This window comes from Pseudorca crassidens, chromosome 2 (genome assembly GCF_039906515.1).
Source record: "Pseudorca crassidens isolate mPseCra1 chromosome 2, mPseCra1.hap1, whole genome shotgun sequence".
NCBI classification, from domain to species: Eukaryota; Metazoa; Chordata; class Mammalia; order Artiodactyla; family Delphinidae; genus Pseudorca; species Pseudorca crassidens.
Window position 1 is genome coordinate 75,914,659 of NC_090297.1, and position 15,435 is coordinate 75,930,093.

Here is a 15,435-nt window from a genome sequence, read left to right on the forward strand (position 1 = left end):
ATTTGTTAAATCAATTGACTACTTTTATTTCATTAGCACTGAACTAAAAGGAGGGGAAAAAACATGTAATAGAAAAGATTATTGTACCGAATATGTAAAATGCATTTGTTTTTTTAAACTACTATAATTATTGAAGCCCTGGCTAAATTAGAGCTTTCCTTAGATAGCAAGAGAATGCATTCATTTATTTCCATTGTCCTATCTGTATGTAGGTAAATGAGAACTGTGAAACTGTTTCAGTCATTGGTAATTTAGCATATAAATCATATATTTTTTTTAATCTTAGGTAAAAATACCCTAAACAGTTAGCAAGACTTTGTTTCATTTATTAGGCATTTATTTTACTAGTTAGGTCATCTACTTATAGTACGATGTATTTAACTCTGGTAATTTTAAGTTCATTATATCTCAAGTTCATTGTGCCCCCCACCATGGCTAAATCAACATTTAGTGTCCATTTATCCTTGCTTTATTATAACTTACTAAAATTGCAGAGTTTTGGACCTAAATGAGAAATTAGAAATCATATACTCTAAACCTCTCATTTTACTGATGAGAATACTAGAACTGAGGCATTAAATATTCCCAGTTTTGGAAAACTGTTATTAAGTTATAGAATTAGTATAAGATTCAAAAATCAATAGTATTGATACATATGAAGGCATACTTTCACAGTATATTAAGCTCTACTGATTTAATTATTACTGTGTTTAATCTGTTAATGTGATTCTGGAAAAAGAGAGTATGCCATGTAAATTAAAATATTTACATTTTTCTATAGTAAGTTGTAGAAAATGTTAAATTCCAACTTTCATGCTCTATATTTTTCTCTAATTTTTAATGCTGGCTAGATTTGGGCAGAGGAAGTGACAAAAGTAAGTAAATCATTAAACTACAGAATTATGAAACAAGAATTTAATTGTCATTTATTCAGTAAATCTTTATTGGACAACAACTATGGGGCCAATCACAGTCTTTGTTACTGTATCTTATAAAATCTGAAAATTATTATGGAAAGCTCAGATCTGTTTGGCTAGTAGTAGTTCCACAGAGTAATAGAACAATGCTGCAGAGATGTGGTTTGCACACACTCTAATAAATACTAGATAGCTGTTATACTAAGTGGTAATCCTTACAACGCCTTGTCAGAAGACAGTTTTTAAATAATACTTGGTTTATTCATATGATAATTATATAAAATATAGTTAACACAATGTCCTATATCTTCAGAGAAGTGAATATATATCATGTCACACAAATGAATTTTCAAGGTAACTGAAGCTTGTTCTCTACAGCACTAAAGCTAATATTTCTGTCATTTTAGTTGAAAATATTTGTAAAAAATTAAATACCGGATAGCATATATTTAACTTCATTACAGTTAGTCATTATTATGAATATCCGTTATTGTACTGTGCAACCGTTGGATCCTTTGTTTTTGAAGTATGTTGTCTCCTCCCTCAGTGTCAGACTGTCACTTTGAGAAGCTGTCCATATTACTGCTACTGCCAGTCTCTCTGCCTGTGCTACCATTTCTAATCTGTTCTTGGCTGGGAGAATACCTAAAGCAAGGAATAAGGAATAAAATTATGACTTTAGTGCAGATTTGTTTCAAGTGCTATTTGAGGTCTTCAGAAGCATTTTTAATTTACTTCTCATGTTCAGAATCTGACCGTGAGTTGAGGACAGTGCTGGGGATTGAGGGCAGGTATTAATTGGGCCCCTGAATATTAAGTAGTTTTACAAACTTCAACTTCTTATTTTCTGACTTTGTAGGATTGCTAACTATACAGTCTTGTTTCATGAATAGGTTGTGGAGCATAACTTGGAAATCCAATGTGAAATTCTTGACTTATGCTCTCACCCCTCTTTGTGGAATCCATTCATCAACTTAGTTATGGTTACACCCTGGCCTCTGATTTCTTCCTGAATGTCTAGCGTGAAAAGGGGGCAGAGTAACGTAGAAGAGAAAATAGGTTGATCAAGAAAGCCAGGGTCTCTTCCACTTTGGTTAGCATACAGGTACACCAAAAAATTTCTGATTTGATTCTTCAGTTTCTACAAATTTTGGAAATAGTTGATGTAATGGCAAGAAACTCATGAAACATTATGTTTGTATATGTGAAAAAAGCTTAAAATATATCAAAATGGATTTCTGGATATATTTTTCCTGTATTCTCACTTCTGTCATTTTTATAATTTAAAAATGTATAATTTAAAAACTGCAGGGCTTCCCTGGTGGTGCAGTGGTTGAGAGTCCGCCTGCCGATGCAGGGGACACGGGTTCGTGCCCTGGTCTGGGAAGATCCCACATGCCGCAGAGCGGCTAGGCCTGTGAGCCATGGCCGCTGAGCCTGTGCGTCCGGAGCCTGTGCTCTGCAACAGGAGAGGGCACAACAGTGAGAGGCCCGCGTACCACAAAAAAATAAATAAATAAATAATAAAAATAAATAAAAACTGCATATTCCTGGAATATTTTAAGATTTAAGCCCCTAGAAAAAGTAGGTAACACTGACCAAGATTGTCATAGCAAATGCCTCAGAAGCTTGGCCAAAATTTCTGGCTTAAAATAAGTTGCCCAGTCCTGATAAAACAAACCAACACATTCTTGCCCTTTTTCCAGCTTACATCCTAAAAGAACTCTTCTTGCTTCTCTAACCCAAGCTATGTTCTAGATCAGTTAGCCCAGTAACAGTAGTTCTAAGCAGTAGAAGATCTTTTGCCTAGAACTCTGTCTTAATTGTAAAATTAAGTTGGGGAATGAGATCTTCTGGAGGACAGAATAAAAACTCTTTAAATTCATTGTCTTTCTTTAAACCCTTTTTGTCTTTCTAAAATGGATTATTTTCTTCCTAAGCAAATTAATTATGCTGAACCTAATTTCAGTTACCTCAGCCTCTCAGGTTAATTATTATGATCAGTTAAAAGTGTCAGAAGTAGAGGTGGTTTGGGACATTAGACTGTTTGTGGCCATCCCAAACATACACAGAAACTTGTTCAAGAAACAAGATTTGTTTCCTTCCTGTTATTTACCTTTTCTAAATATAAAGTCTAGATTGTACAAAAGAATGACTTCCTAGGCTTTGTATTATGGTGCTTTCTTCACAGTTAAATAATTAAATTTTGCTCAAACATAGAAGACTGATCCTTTGTCCTTAATGAGATCATTTTATATTTTTATTCAGTGTTTTTATTTTTTTTATAAATTTATTTTTTAACATCTTTATTGGAGTATAATTGCTTTACAATGGTATGTTAGTTTCTGCTTTATAACAAAGTGAATCAACTGTACATATACATATATCACCATATCTCCTCCATCTTGCATCTCCCTCCTACCCTCCCTATCCCACCCCTCTAGGTGGTCACAAAGCCCCAAGCTGATTTCCCTGTGCTATGCAGCTGCTTCCCACTAGCTATCTATGTTACATTTGGTAGTGTATATATATCCATGCCACTCTGTCACTTTGTCCCAGCTTACCCTTCCCCATCCCTGTATCCTCAAGTCCATTCTCTACGTCTGCATCTTTATTCCCGTCCTGACCCTAGCTTCTTCAGAACCTTCTTTTTTTTTTTTTTTTTAGATTCCATATATATGTGTTAGCATACAGTATTTTTCTCTTTCTGACTTACTTCACTCTGTAGGACAGTCTCTAGATCCATCCACCTCACTACAAATAACTCAATTTCGTTTCTTTTTATGGCTGAGTAATATTCCATTGTATATATGTGCCACATCTTTATCCATTCATCTGTTGATGGACATTTAGGTTGATTCCATGTCCTGGATATTGTAAATAGTGCTGCAGTGAACATTGTAGTACATGTCCCTTTTTGAATTATGGGTATATGCCCATGCTGGGTCACATGGTAGTTCTATTTTTAGTTTTTTAAGGAAGCTCCATAGTGTTCTCCATAGTGGCTGTATCAATTTAGATTCCCACCAACAGTGCAAGAGGGGAGGGTTCCCTTTTCTCCACACCCTCTCCAGCATTTATTGTTTGTAGATTTTTTGATGATTCAAAGTCATGTACCACAGTGTTCATTGCAGCTCTATTTACAATAGCAAGGACATGGAAGCAAATTTATTTATTTATTTATTTATTTTTTATTTTGGGCTGTGTTGTGTCTTTGTTGCTGCACACAGGCTTTCTCTAGTTGCAGCGAGCTGGGGCTACTCTTCATTGCGTTGCACGGGCTTCTCATTGCGGTGGCTTCTCGTTGCAGAGCACGGGCTCTAGACGCGCGGGCTTCAGTAGTTGTGGCACGAGGGCTCAGTAGTTGTGGCTCACGAGCTCTAGGCTCAGGCTCAGTAGTTGTGGTGCACGGGCTAGTTGCTATTCAGTGTTTTTAGCTTAAAAACATTTTTTCTATTTCAGTCTCAAGCTTCCTAGTCACTTTTAATCTGCTACCTAGCTTGCTTACTTACACCTTGTACAGAAATATTGCCATTTAGTAGACTTTCCTGCCATTTCTGCTAAAGGCTGTTAAATCAAATTGTACTTTCACAATCAAACCTATATGGAATTAGCCTCATTTGTTTCCGAATGCGTTTATTTTTGGTTTGCTGTGGTTACTTCTATCAATCAGAACCTTTCAACCAAGCAGAACAGTAAATAGTGCAAATGTAACACTGGATTGGTTTTCCTTAATACTTTTTTAGGAAGAACATTGATTGTTTTATTCCCCTGTAACTTTTTTCTGCTGCATACTAGCTTCCAGATGAAGCTTATTACTTAAGCCCTGTTATCAAAACACCATGTATTCTTATTTTGATCAAGTAAATTTAATTTTAACTCTTGACTTATTGAATAATTCAAGCTTATTTCCATAAATCCAGTCTGGTGGTCAAGCCTTAGTCCTCTCTGCCATATCTTTTGCCAATGGTATGAGAATGATTATAGCAACTGATTATCTCTTTTGCTGCTACCTCATTGTTGACTATTTCACTGGGTTAGCTATTGCCACCAAAGGGTGAAGGAGAGGGAGATGGGGTGTGAAAGGAAAAAGTTCACACCTTGTTTATATACTTACTACAGTCTTGGAAATACTGTAATTATTTGGATGGCAGGGGAGCAATTTATCCTGGAGAGGTAGTGGGAAATATCATTATAGTGATATTATCACCAATAGTAATTCCCAGTGGGGGATAAGCTAACTATTTTGAGTGACCTGTGAGATTTTATTTTTTCCTCCTCACTACCAAGCAACTCTGACTAAAGGTTTGTGAGGATGTTTTTTTTGCCAGTACTTAACTATTTTTAGATTTTTTTTTTTCGGTGAACTGTTTTTTTCCAGCACTAAACCTATATCAGATAGTTGAAGCTAGTAGTGGTGTGCTATTATGCACATGTCTTTCTAGCTCTGAGGTCAGTAACTTCACCTTGGTAGCTTGAAATCAGCTGTGGTAGGAGTATTTATACCATTGAAACTCAGCACATTGGAGCTTTTTTTCCCCCCTGGAGAGCCAGTTTACCAGCACACCATTGATTAAAGGCCACCCATAACTTGCAGAAAAACCCTAGCATATCTTATAGGTAATATTTGTGCTTAAGACATATTCTATGCAAAGTTTGGAAAGAAAACTAAAAAAGACATTTATGTAGGATAAAGAATCCTTTGAGGGAACCTAAGAGCTACGTCCCTAGAAACAAGTGTATGCTTGATAACTAAACCCATGAGGTTAAAGTCCTAGCTTCACTCTGAAGTTTTTTCATTTGAGATTGAAGCATATATAACTTCAAAGTAAAGTAGCTACAGTAATAATTGAGAATTTTTTGAAATAATTTATACAAGTAAACTGGTAATCTTAAGGTTTCATAAAATGTTACAAATTAGCAAAATTGATACTAGAAAATGTATGAAAATAGATTGCCAGTCCCATAGTAGTTTTCCTAGGCTTTTATGTTTATGTCATTAAGCTTTGGCTTTAATAGATTCTTTTGAGTTAAGTACCAGTAAGGAGTTAGTTCTGTCTAGATTAAGTAACATAGAAAAGCTAAGTTCTGGAAACCAGGGACCACTTTAGATACAAAGCAGAATCAGGGAATTGCCAGATTATCATTTGGGGTTTGTTTGGCGGATTTTTTTTTTAACATCTTTATCGGAGTATAATTGCTTTACAGTGGTGTGTTAATTTCTGCTTTATAACAAAGTGAGTCAGCTATACATATACATATATCCCTATATCTCCTCCCTCTTGCGTCTCCCTCCCACCCTCCCTATCCCACCCCTTTAGGTGGTCACAAAGCACTGAGCTGATCTCCCTGTGCTATGTGGCTGCTTCTGTTTGGGGGATTTTCTAACTGTCTAAATGAATGTACATAAAATGGACTAAGTCCTCTAATGAGATTCTAAAACTGTGTTCCAATTTAAGTCTGAACAGGAATTAAGAATAACTCAAAGTGAATTTGATCGTCAAGCAGAGATTACCAGACTTCTGCTAGAGGGAATCAGCAGTACACATGTGAGTGTTCATTCATTGGAAATGCATTTGGAACAAAAGACTTTGATAGTCTTAGGGAAATTCTTGGAGGAAAAACTGAACTTCCTTTTCAGTCATTTATCAAGATATTTAAATTGTAGCACTTTTCAAGATACATGAAGAAATATTTTAAATTTTTGTTTACATCTCATCACCTGATGAGGTAGTTCTCCCACCATCGTCAAGTCCATTTGATGTTTTTTGTTTTTTGGTTTTCTTTGGCTAAACAGTTTGTTGTTGTAAATTGTAGTAAAATGATAGATACTGATGATTTACCCCGAGTACAGTGTCGTGCTCTGTCTTCCCTTAGCGTGTGCCACTTTAAGTAGATTATAGAGCTAAGAAGTGACTGTAACTTTCCTTTACAGGCCCATCACCTCCGCTGTCTGAATGACTTTGTAGAAGCCCAGATGACTTACTACGCACAGTGTTACCAGTACATGTTAGACCTCCAAAAGCAACTGGGAAGGTGGCAATTTCCTTTTCATACATGAAACTCCTGATAAGAGAAGAAATTCAGATTTTTTCATATGAACTAATAATAGAGGTGAAAAATAGAAGAATTAAAGGCTTTTATTAGATTACTTAGAATCAGATTTTTTTTTTTTTTAAGGAAAGTGATTATCACACTTCTGTGGTAACAAAGACATTTTGGGCTCTTCTGGCACAGAAAAATGTTAACAGGGGTGAGACGATAATTTAAGTGAATACCTTTTTAGTGCTTTTTAGATAATTTAAGTGAATACCTTTTTAGAACTTCAAAAAGCATTTGAAGTTCACTTTTCTCTTGAATACCTTTGCAGGTGGTTGAGGAAGATATAGTTATATTGACACTTAGTTGCCCTTAGAGGTAAACTAATTTGTACTTATTCATTACTTGTTCACTGTTAAAAAGATTTTAGAATATTCTGTAAGACCTCAAGCCCATTGATGTTATTATTTTGAGTGTGGTAATATACTTTACAGCACATATGTAAAGCAACACAGCTCAATCATTCGTTCTCAAATACTTATTGAACACCTGTCATATCCAAGCACTGTTCTATACTCTGGGATTATATCAGCGAACAGAACAGGCAAAATTGCTTACCTTTATGGAGCTAACGTTGTAAGGTGACACTGAAAATAAAAGATGTACAGGACAAACATGGTCTCTGCTCTCACAACGAACACTTAAAGCCTAGGTAGAAGTACAGGGCATAGGTGGACAGGCCATGTGATAAGTGGAAAGAGGAGTTCAGATTACTGTAAGGGACATCTAACTGTGACTCAAGTGAGTCTAGCAAAGATTCACAGATGAAATTATTTTAGTAGGAATAATCTAGAACAAGAAAGGTGCAGGGACAAATATTCCAGGCAGAGGAGGAATATGTATATGAAAGGGCCAGAGGAAAAAGAGTGTGGCAAGTTCAGGAAACTGACAATAGTTCATTCTGGTTGGATCATAGTGTTCAAATTTAAAATGGGATAGTAGATGTGGCTAGAATAATGAAGCCAGGTCATGTCATGAATGCCCTTTAAAATAAGTAATGATAAAGAGTTTGGAATTTACATAATGAGGAACCATTAAAGCAGGGGAGTGATGTATAATATTTGAAGGAGGAATATCAAGAGAAGTTATTTCAAGGAATAAGGAGAAAAAAAAAACCCATCACTTTGGTCTTCCTTTCTGCATATTAATCCTTCAAAACTAGACCTAGAACAAAATTAGGCACATCCACAAAACCAATTTTAGATCTTAAAAATGAGTTGTAGTCTAATACCACTGGTTATTCTAATAGGATTTACAGAAGTATTTACACTTTTATATATTTGAAGTTTTGTTACTGGTATTAATATCTGAAATCAGAATACTACTCTATCCCCACATCATTATAAGTATTTTAAGCCCAGGAAGCCTTAGTACTTCCTGTTCACTTTGTCCTGATACTCTCACAGTGCAGCAGAGGGGTTGCTGTTGAAACCATTCATTCTTGAATTCTGCTTAAGGCCATACACATGCTTTGGAACTCAGCCATTCACACAAAATCTAGTCATTAATGTGCTGAGGTAGGTATTATTATTATCCACATACAGATAAGGAAACAGAAGAGCTAGTTATAAGATTAGTAAATGTGTTTTATTTTTAAATAATTGGAAAGTTTAACATATTGAGCTACAGTGGCAGGAGGTCTAGAGTTTTTTAAAGTTATTAGTAAAAGTTCTTAGAAGTTGAAGATGGCCTTTCAGGGTTTTTTTGTTTGGTTTGGTGTTTTGTTGTTTTTCTTTTTACCATTAATTTCCCAAAGTTGACATAGGTAGACCTCAGTGGCTAAACAAAAGCTAAATTATACTAGTAAATTTGAAAGTAAAGTACATGGTTAAAGACTTTAAAAATCGTGTGTGTGTACACACACATACGTAGGGAGAGAGAACTTATCTTTTTTTTTTCTCTTCAGAAATGTATATATTTAATCACTGCCGAGTTCACTGAGGAAAGGATGCTAGGAAATGTGTTCTTAACTTTAGAGTGAAACTTGAATTAGAAATCATTTCTTTTTATCATTAGAACCCTTTTACCCATCAGAGAAACATTTGCTTTTAATTTTTACAGATGCCCTATTCTAGGCATCAAGGATACAATGTAAACAAAATAGACCATATCCCTGCCTTCATGGATCTTGCAATCTATTTAGGGGTAGAAGGGAGTAGAAAATCAATGTCTATGAATTATACAGTCTATTAGAAGGTGATAAATGCTATGGAGAAAAATACAACAGGGAAGTACCTTGGTTAGAGTAGAGGTTTACAGTAGTCAGGGAAGACAGATTGGAAAGATGTGAGGAAACAAAGCACGCAGGCATCTTAGAGATGCTCCAGAGACAAAGTACAAAAACTCTAAAGCAGGAACATAGCTGTATGTTCAGGCAACAGCAAGGAGAGCTTGGCTGGAGATTAATCAAGGAAACAGGGAGCGAAGATATGTAGGGCTTTGGAAGCCACTTTTTGGACTTTGGGCTGTACTCAGAGATGAGGAAGTCTGGAGGATTTTGAGCTGAGGAGTGACATGATTTGATTTTAACCTTTAAGAAGATCATTCCTGCTGCTCTGTTGAGGATAGATGTTAGAGGTCATGAGTATAAGCTGACAGACCTGTTCGGAGCCTACTGCAATAACTCGGTCAATAATCCAGTCAGGAGGTGACAGTGGCTTGGATCGGGGTGATTGTGATAGATGTGGTAGAAGTGCTCAAACCCTGGGTGTGTTTTAAAGGTAAAGCCAGCAGAGTTTGCTGACAAGCTTTCTGTAAATGAGGCTTAGAGGTGTCAAGAATTACTGCAAGTGTTTGGCCTGAGCAACTGAAAGAATGGAGTTTTGGTTAATTAAAATGAGGAATGCCCCAGGAGGAGCAGGTTGGGATGGGGAAGGCATGTAAGGTATATCAGGAGCCCAGTTTTAGACATGTTAAGTTTGAGATATGAAACATCTGAGTGGAGATACCCAATTTTAGGGTATACAAGTCTGGAAATTGGGGGTGGGGGTGAATTAGAGGTATAAATTAGAGAGTTGTCAGCAATATCAAGGATATTCAAATCTGTGAGGCTAGATGAAATTACCAAGGGAGTTAAGTACAGGTAGAGAAAAACAGAGAACCAAGGGCTGAGCCCTGAAGTACTCCAACAAAGAGTTGAGGAACCAGCTAAGGAGGATGGTAAGGAATGAGCACTGAGGTAAGATGTAAACCAAGTGTGGCCTTGGAATAAGCTGTAAAAAATGAGGGGAGTGGTCCACTATGACCACTAGATAGGTCAAGTGAAAGAGAACTGCTAGTGAACCATTGGATTTTGAACATTGCTGACCTTGACGGGTAGTTTTAGTGGAACAGTAGGAGCAAAAGCTTGTTTGTTAATGTAAGGGAATGGAAGGAGAGGAGCTGTGACAGTAAGTTCAGATAAGTCTTTCAAGGAGTTCTAGTGTAAAGAGAAACAGAAATGAAGCACTAGCCAGAGGAGAAAGTGGAGTCCAGCACATTTTTGGTTTTTTTTTTAAGATAGGAGAAATAAGAGCATGATTGTAATCTGATAAGAATGACACAGTAAATGGAGAAAATATAATATTAGAAAGAAAGGGAAGAATTGGTAGTGTGATATCCTTGAGAGGAGATTTTGTACACAGGTGGAAAAATTAACCTTAAAAAAATTAATCTTAAGAGCATAGATAGCTCATCTGTAGTAGGAGGAGAGATGACCAAAGCATGGAAGTTTCCTGGTTTTTTTCTCCTCTCAGTTAAAAAAGAAAGCAACTTATCAGCTGATTATAAAGGTTAGGGGAGAAATGCTGGAATTTTGAGGATGGATGAAGGGGTATGAAATAGTCATCAGCAGAATGTTGAAAGTGGGTAGACTAGAGAAATGTAGTGTAGTTGCCAGGCAGCATTGTGGACCCACTTTAGGTTCCTACTCATTCATTGAGTGTGAGACTAGACTACATGGTTTTGTAGTTTTTTTACTGTCATAGTACATACATGGATACTGAGTAGATAATTACAGAGATTTTTACCAAACGAGTAGTATGAAGTAAAGGGCAAAGGATATGAAGGCATGTGCAAGGAGGTGATTATAATAATTTACCTTGGACACGAAGGGCGTGTTGGTAGGATGATAGATGGTAGGCCTGTGGAGGACTATAGATCTAGGATAGGCTTGTTGAAATGAGAGTACTAGGGGAAACAAGATGATGGTCAGAGAATGGGATGTTGGAAATTGATTATTGTAAAGGTTATAGTTTTTGGAATTGATATGGTCTAGATGAGGCATTGGGAGTGGGTGGCTGAACTAGGTCAGTCACAGAATCACTGGAAGAGGAGAGCTCACGGGTCTGACAGGCCAAAGTGTTCAAATAATTGTCTACATGGCTATTAGAACCACCGAGAATTAAGATCCACTGTTAGTGAGCCAGGAGCTAAAATCCAGAAATAAAGGGAAAAGAATGAGACGCCTGTAGATGATTGCAACAAGAGATGATAGGTAGTATAAAGTTGAATAACATGAAATTCAAAGATTAGGTAGGATTGGTTAGGGAAAGGAGTATAGGAATGGTAATGAGGAACGTGCAACTCCTTCAACATCCACCTCTAGGCTCAATGATAAAGGGAGTGTGGGAGATTAAACTCAAGCATCAGGAGGTGAATGGAAGGGTTAGAGAAGAGGTTAAGGGTACAGGGAAATTTGCTGCTGGCTGACTGATTTCCAGATGGCACAGGAGTCATAAAGAAGAAAACTGTTTTATGAAGGGATTAATTTCACCTACCCTACCAGATGAAGCATTTTATATTTTAACTAATGGATTTATTTAAACTTAAATATGAATTTTCATAGGATGTTTTTCAACCTTAGAAGTGGTTGGATTAGAATGATTATAGGCCAGCCATCTTATGCTGTTTTCCGTTGAGTATTATTGGAGAAACAGTAGGCTTACAATAAATTGAAAATTATCTTTAAACTATTTATAGGCACATTGATCACAGGGATTTCACTAATTCCTAATAAAACTTTTATTTTTCCCCTAAAAAATAGAAGACAAAATGAACTGTGACATTTTCCGTATTCTCCCATTGAGTCTTCATTATGTTAATTATCAGTCATAACATATTATTTGAATGTCCATCTCCTCACTTATCTACATGTCCATAAAGGAATGGCATTGTTTCATGTTTATATCTCAGCTTGTGGTAGTGATGTTGGACATGTAGATACTCAATAAGTACTTGAATGAACAGGAAAATGTGATTGGATCGATTTTATGAAAAAGAGTTCAGTTACTCAAATATTTCTCAAAGAATTAACTTGAGAAAACTTCACTCTTGTAGTAGTATCTAACATTTAAGTAAGTCTTTCATTGGTATTTTTATTTAACAATTCATAAAGGGAGGAAAAGATTAATGGAACATACTTATAGAAGGTTGTTGGAAATATCATAAACTCATTTTTCTGGAAAAAGAAAACCATTGTGTTTTTTAAAAACTTTTTAAAGTTTATACTTGTAAAGATGGCTTTGAAACAGACTTTCAAAGATTTTATATTTAAAAACAACCTGCATTTTCTCTAGTGTGATTGACCCTAGAGGGGTGAGCTGGATAGTGTACTTTGTCATTAAAATATTAGCATCCTCAAATCTTTAGCCAAAGTGAAGGTTGGTAGAAGGTAAACACTGCCCCCAAGTGGTGGTATACAGGAACTTTGGTCACTTGCAAATAGATAACTGGCCATTTTCTTTTCAACAGTTTTCCATCCGTTTATCATTGTAACAACAACCAGACTTCTGTGGCACCTATACCATCTGCTTCATCAAACGTGATTGGTTCTTCTCCCTTGACTTCAACAAGTGGCCTAGTAATCACCTCTCCTTCCAACCTCACTGACCTTAAGGAGTGCAGTGGCAGCAGGAAGGCCAGGGTTCTGTATGATTATGATGCTGCAAACAGTACTGAATTATCACTTCTGGCAGATGAGGTGAGTAATGTGGGTATAAAAGGAAAACTATATCATAGATTGACTTACCTTCCAGTATAACAAAATGCAAATTCCTCATTACTTATTTGGAAATAGTTTATTATGAATGTTTTCATAGATTACAGCTGGTTATATTAACATTTTATAATTTTTTAACTACTATTTTTTAACAAAATAGAACATCACAGAAATATTTAAAGCTTTTAACTGCTAAATCACTAGATTTCTAAAACTGTCTCTAATAAAATCCTTTATCTTTCACCAAATTGATAATAATGTTTAAATTCTTTGATAGTGAATAATTTATACTTTAAACAAATTAAGTCTGATTAGTTTTCTGTGTGTTTATTAACATAGTTAATAACTGGAAATGTTTTATTTTGTAGGTAATCACTGTTTTCAGTGTCGTTGGAATGGATTCAGACTGGCTAATGGGGGAAAGGGGAAACCAGAAGGGCAGGGTGCCAATTACCTACTTAGAACTGCTCAATTAAATACGTGGACTGTGAAAAGGTACACCGTATTTATATACAATTAACTCTTAATAAAGCAGGTTTAAGTATCTTTCATGTTAATGTCTTAAGAGACTGAAAAGAAAATACTAGCCATCAGAAACTGGCCTTTCTGCCAATAAAATTGCATGGTAAATATTTCATTACAGAATTTATGTTAAAGCTTTCATGCCAAGAATGTTTTCTTACAAAATTCTCTTTCTACTGAGGTTTCACTAATAAGTAGCTTCTACTTTTGAGCCCCAACTTAAAGCATAACTGTTTTCTACTGAATTTTTCATTAATGGCAAGCTTTTTCTTTTACGTAAAATAAATTTATTGTGAATTGATATGTGACTCATTTATTAGGTATAATTAATAGCCAAAGAATAAAGTTAAAATTTGTTTTTAACTGTTGGTTTAAAAAGAGCTCTAGGATGTAAACCTCTTTTGTAAAAAATATAATGTTTCTGAATGTTTTCATAAACAGAAATGCAGTTATACCATGTTTACCTTGTTTTCCAGCAGACATGGAATGATTACAATATTCTAGTTCAGTGAGTTATTTTGAGGGTTTTTGTTTTACTAAACACTACTGAATGATTTCTTTTAAGAGTAACTAGTCCTTGAGAAATACTACCGTATTTCTCTAGTACATTTGCATTTAAGGTTCTAAAACAGCTGGGACAAATTCAGTTCACTAAATAATGTTTTTAAGATTGTTCAATTGGTACTGTTTAATCCATAATCAGAATTGGATCTGTTAAGATACTGCAGTAAAGAGAATTTGTTCTTATTGAACAACAAATCCTTATAAAAATGGATTAGCACAACTGTGTTCATTATAGAGTAAATTGTATGCAAACAGAATACACTTTTGGTTACTTTGAGCCTACAAATAAAATGTTGAAAATTTACTAATGAACTTAGGTTATCTTGATCAGGCTCTCTAGTTATGAAACACATACTAATGAAATGATTAGTGATATACATGGAATCAGAAAATTGCTATTTAGACCACTGCTATGAATCAGCAGATTATTTCCATGTCAGGACTTCTGCTCTCATTTTCATTTATTCATTCTTTCGTCAAACATTTGTTGGGGGCCATGCACTATGCTGATCAACTGGGAATACGACCCTGAACAAGATGCACACAGTTCTTCCCCCTACAGATCTTAAAGACTGGTGGTAGATACAGAAAAATAAGTAAGCAATGGTCATATAACAGAATCGGTGTCATGATAGAAGAAATACAGGATTAGTATGTTTCAGAGTTTTGGGAGTCACCTAATTCAGATTTTGGGAGTGGGAGATGGTTTGGAGAGGAAGTGTTCTAGGCAGAGGAAGAAGTTGTGACAGGCCTGGAGCTAAGAGAATGTAGCACATTCTTAAAGCTAAAAGCAGTTCAGTCTGGCTTATGCATGCAGTGTAAAGGTGTAGTTAATTTCTTCAGGAAGTGTTAATGTGTCAAAATGATATTTTTCTGGTACTTTAAAAAATGAACACTTAGCACAAAAGGATATTTTTAAATGGTGTTTAAGAGTTCCTAATAAGAGCTTGGTAAACATGTTGGTAATTTAATTTACAGTTCAGATTTTAACAGTAGTTGTTACATTTCTGTGCTGTGAGACAAATTCCTCTGCAGTTTTACAGTTATACAAGATGCTTTGATTCACACTGTGAATTGCCATACTGTTAACCCCCAAAGCTGCTCAAGCTGGTTAGTTAGCTTAGAACCACTTGAGTGAAGCTTTTTCCCCCAGAAATGAAGCTCTGTGGCCAGCCTAGAGTACCATCTATTATGTTACATAAATCAAGATTTAGGCTTTAAAAGATCATACAAAAAAATCAGGTCAACTTTAATAGCAACTATAAATTAGGTTTATGAGAAGTAGAGTAGTAAAACGGAAAGAGTATGGGTACTGGAGTGAAATTGTCCTGGATTCAAATCCAGTCTTCCTCACAT

General features: G+C 35.6%; 1 protein-coding gene across 4 annotated transcripts in view; it reads left to right on the top strand.

The window, feature by feature from the left end:
- SH3GLB1 (SH3 domain containing GRB2 like, endophilin B1) overlaps window positions 1-13,816 on the top strand; it is a 34,175-nt gene extending 20,359 nt beyond the window's left edge. For 2 of the 4 annotated variants that reach the window (XM_067726783.1, XM_067726784.1), the window contains exons 7-11: window positions 852-875; window positions 6,377-6,466; window positions 6,853-6,953; window positions 12,747-12,975; window positions 13,362-13,816. In XM_067726783.1, coding sequence (XP_067582884.1) covers window positions 852-875; window positions 6,377-6,466; window positions 6,853-6,953; window positions 12,747-12,975; window positions 13,362-13,469 — 552 coding nt within the window. In that variant the 3' untranslated portion in view covers window positions 13,470-13,816. The remainder of the gene's footprint in view (window positions 1-851; window positions 876-6,376; window positions 6,467-6,852; window positions 6,954-12,746; window positions 12,976-13,361) is intronic. The other 2 variants (XM_067726785.1, XM_067726786.1) reach the window with 1 other exon arrangement.
- The last annotated feature ends 1,619 nt before the right edge of the window (window positions 13,817-15,435 follow it).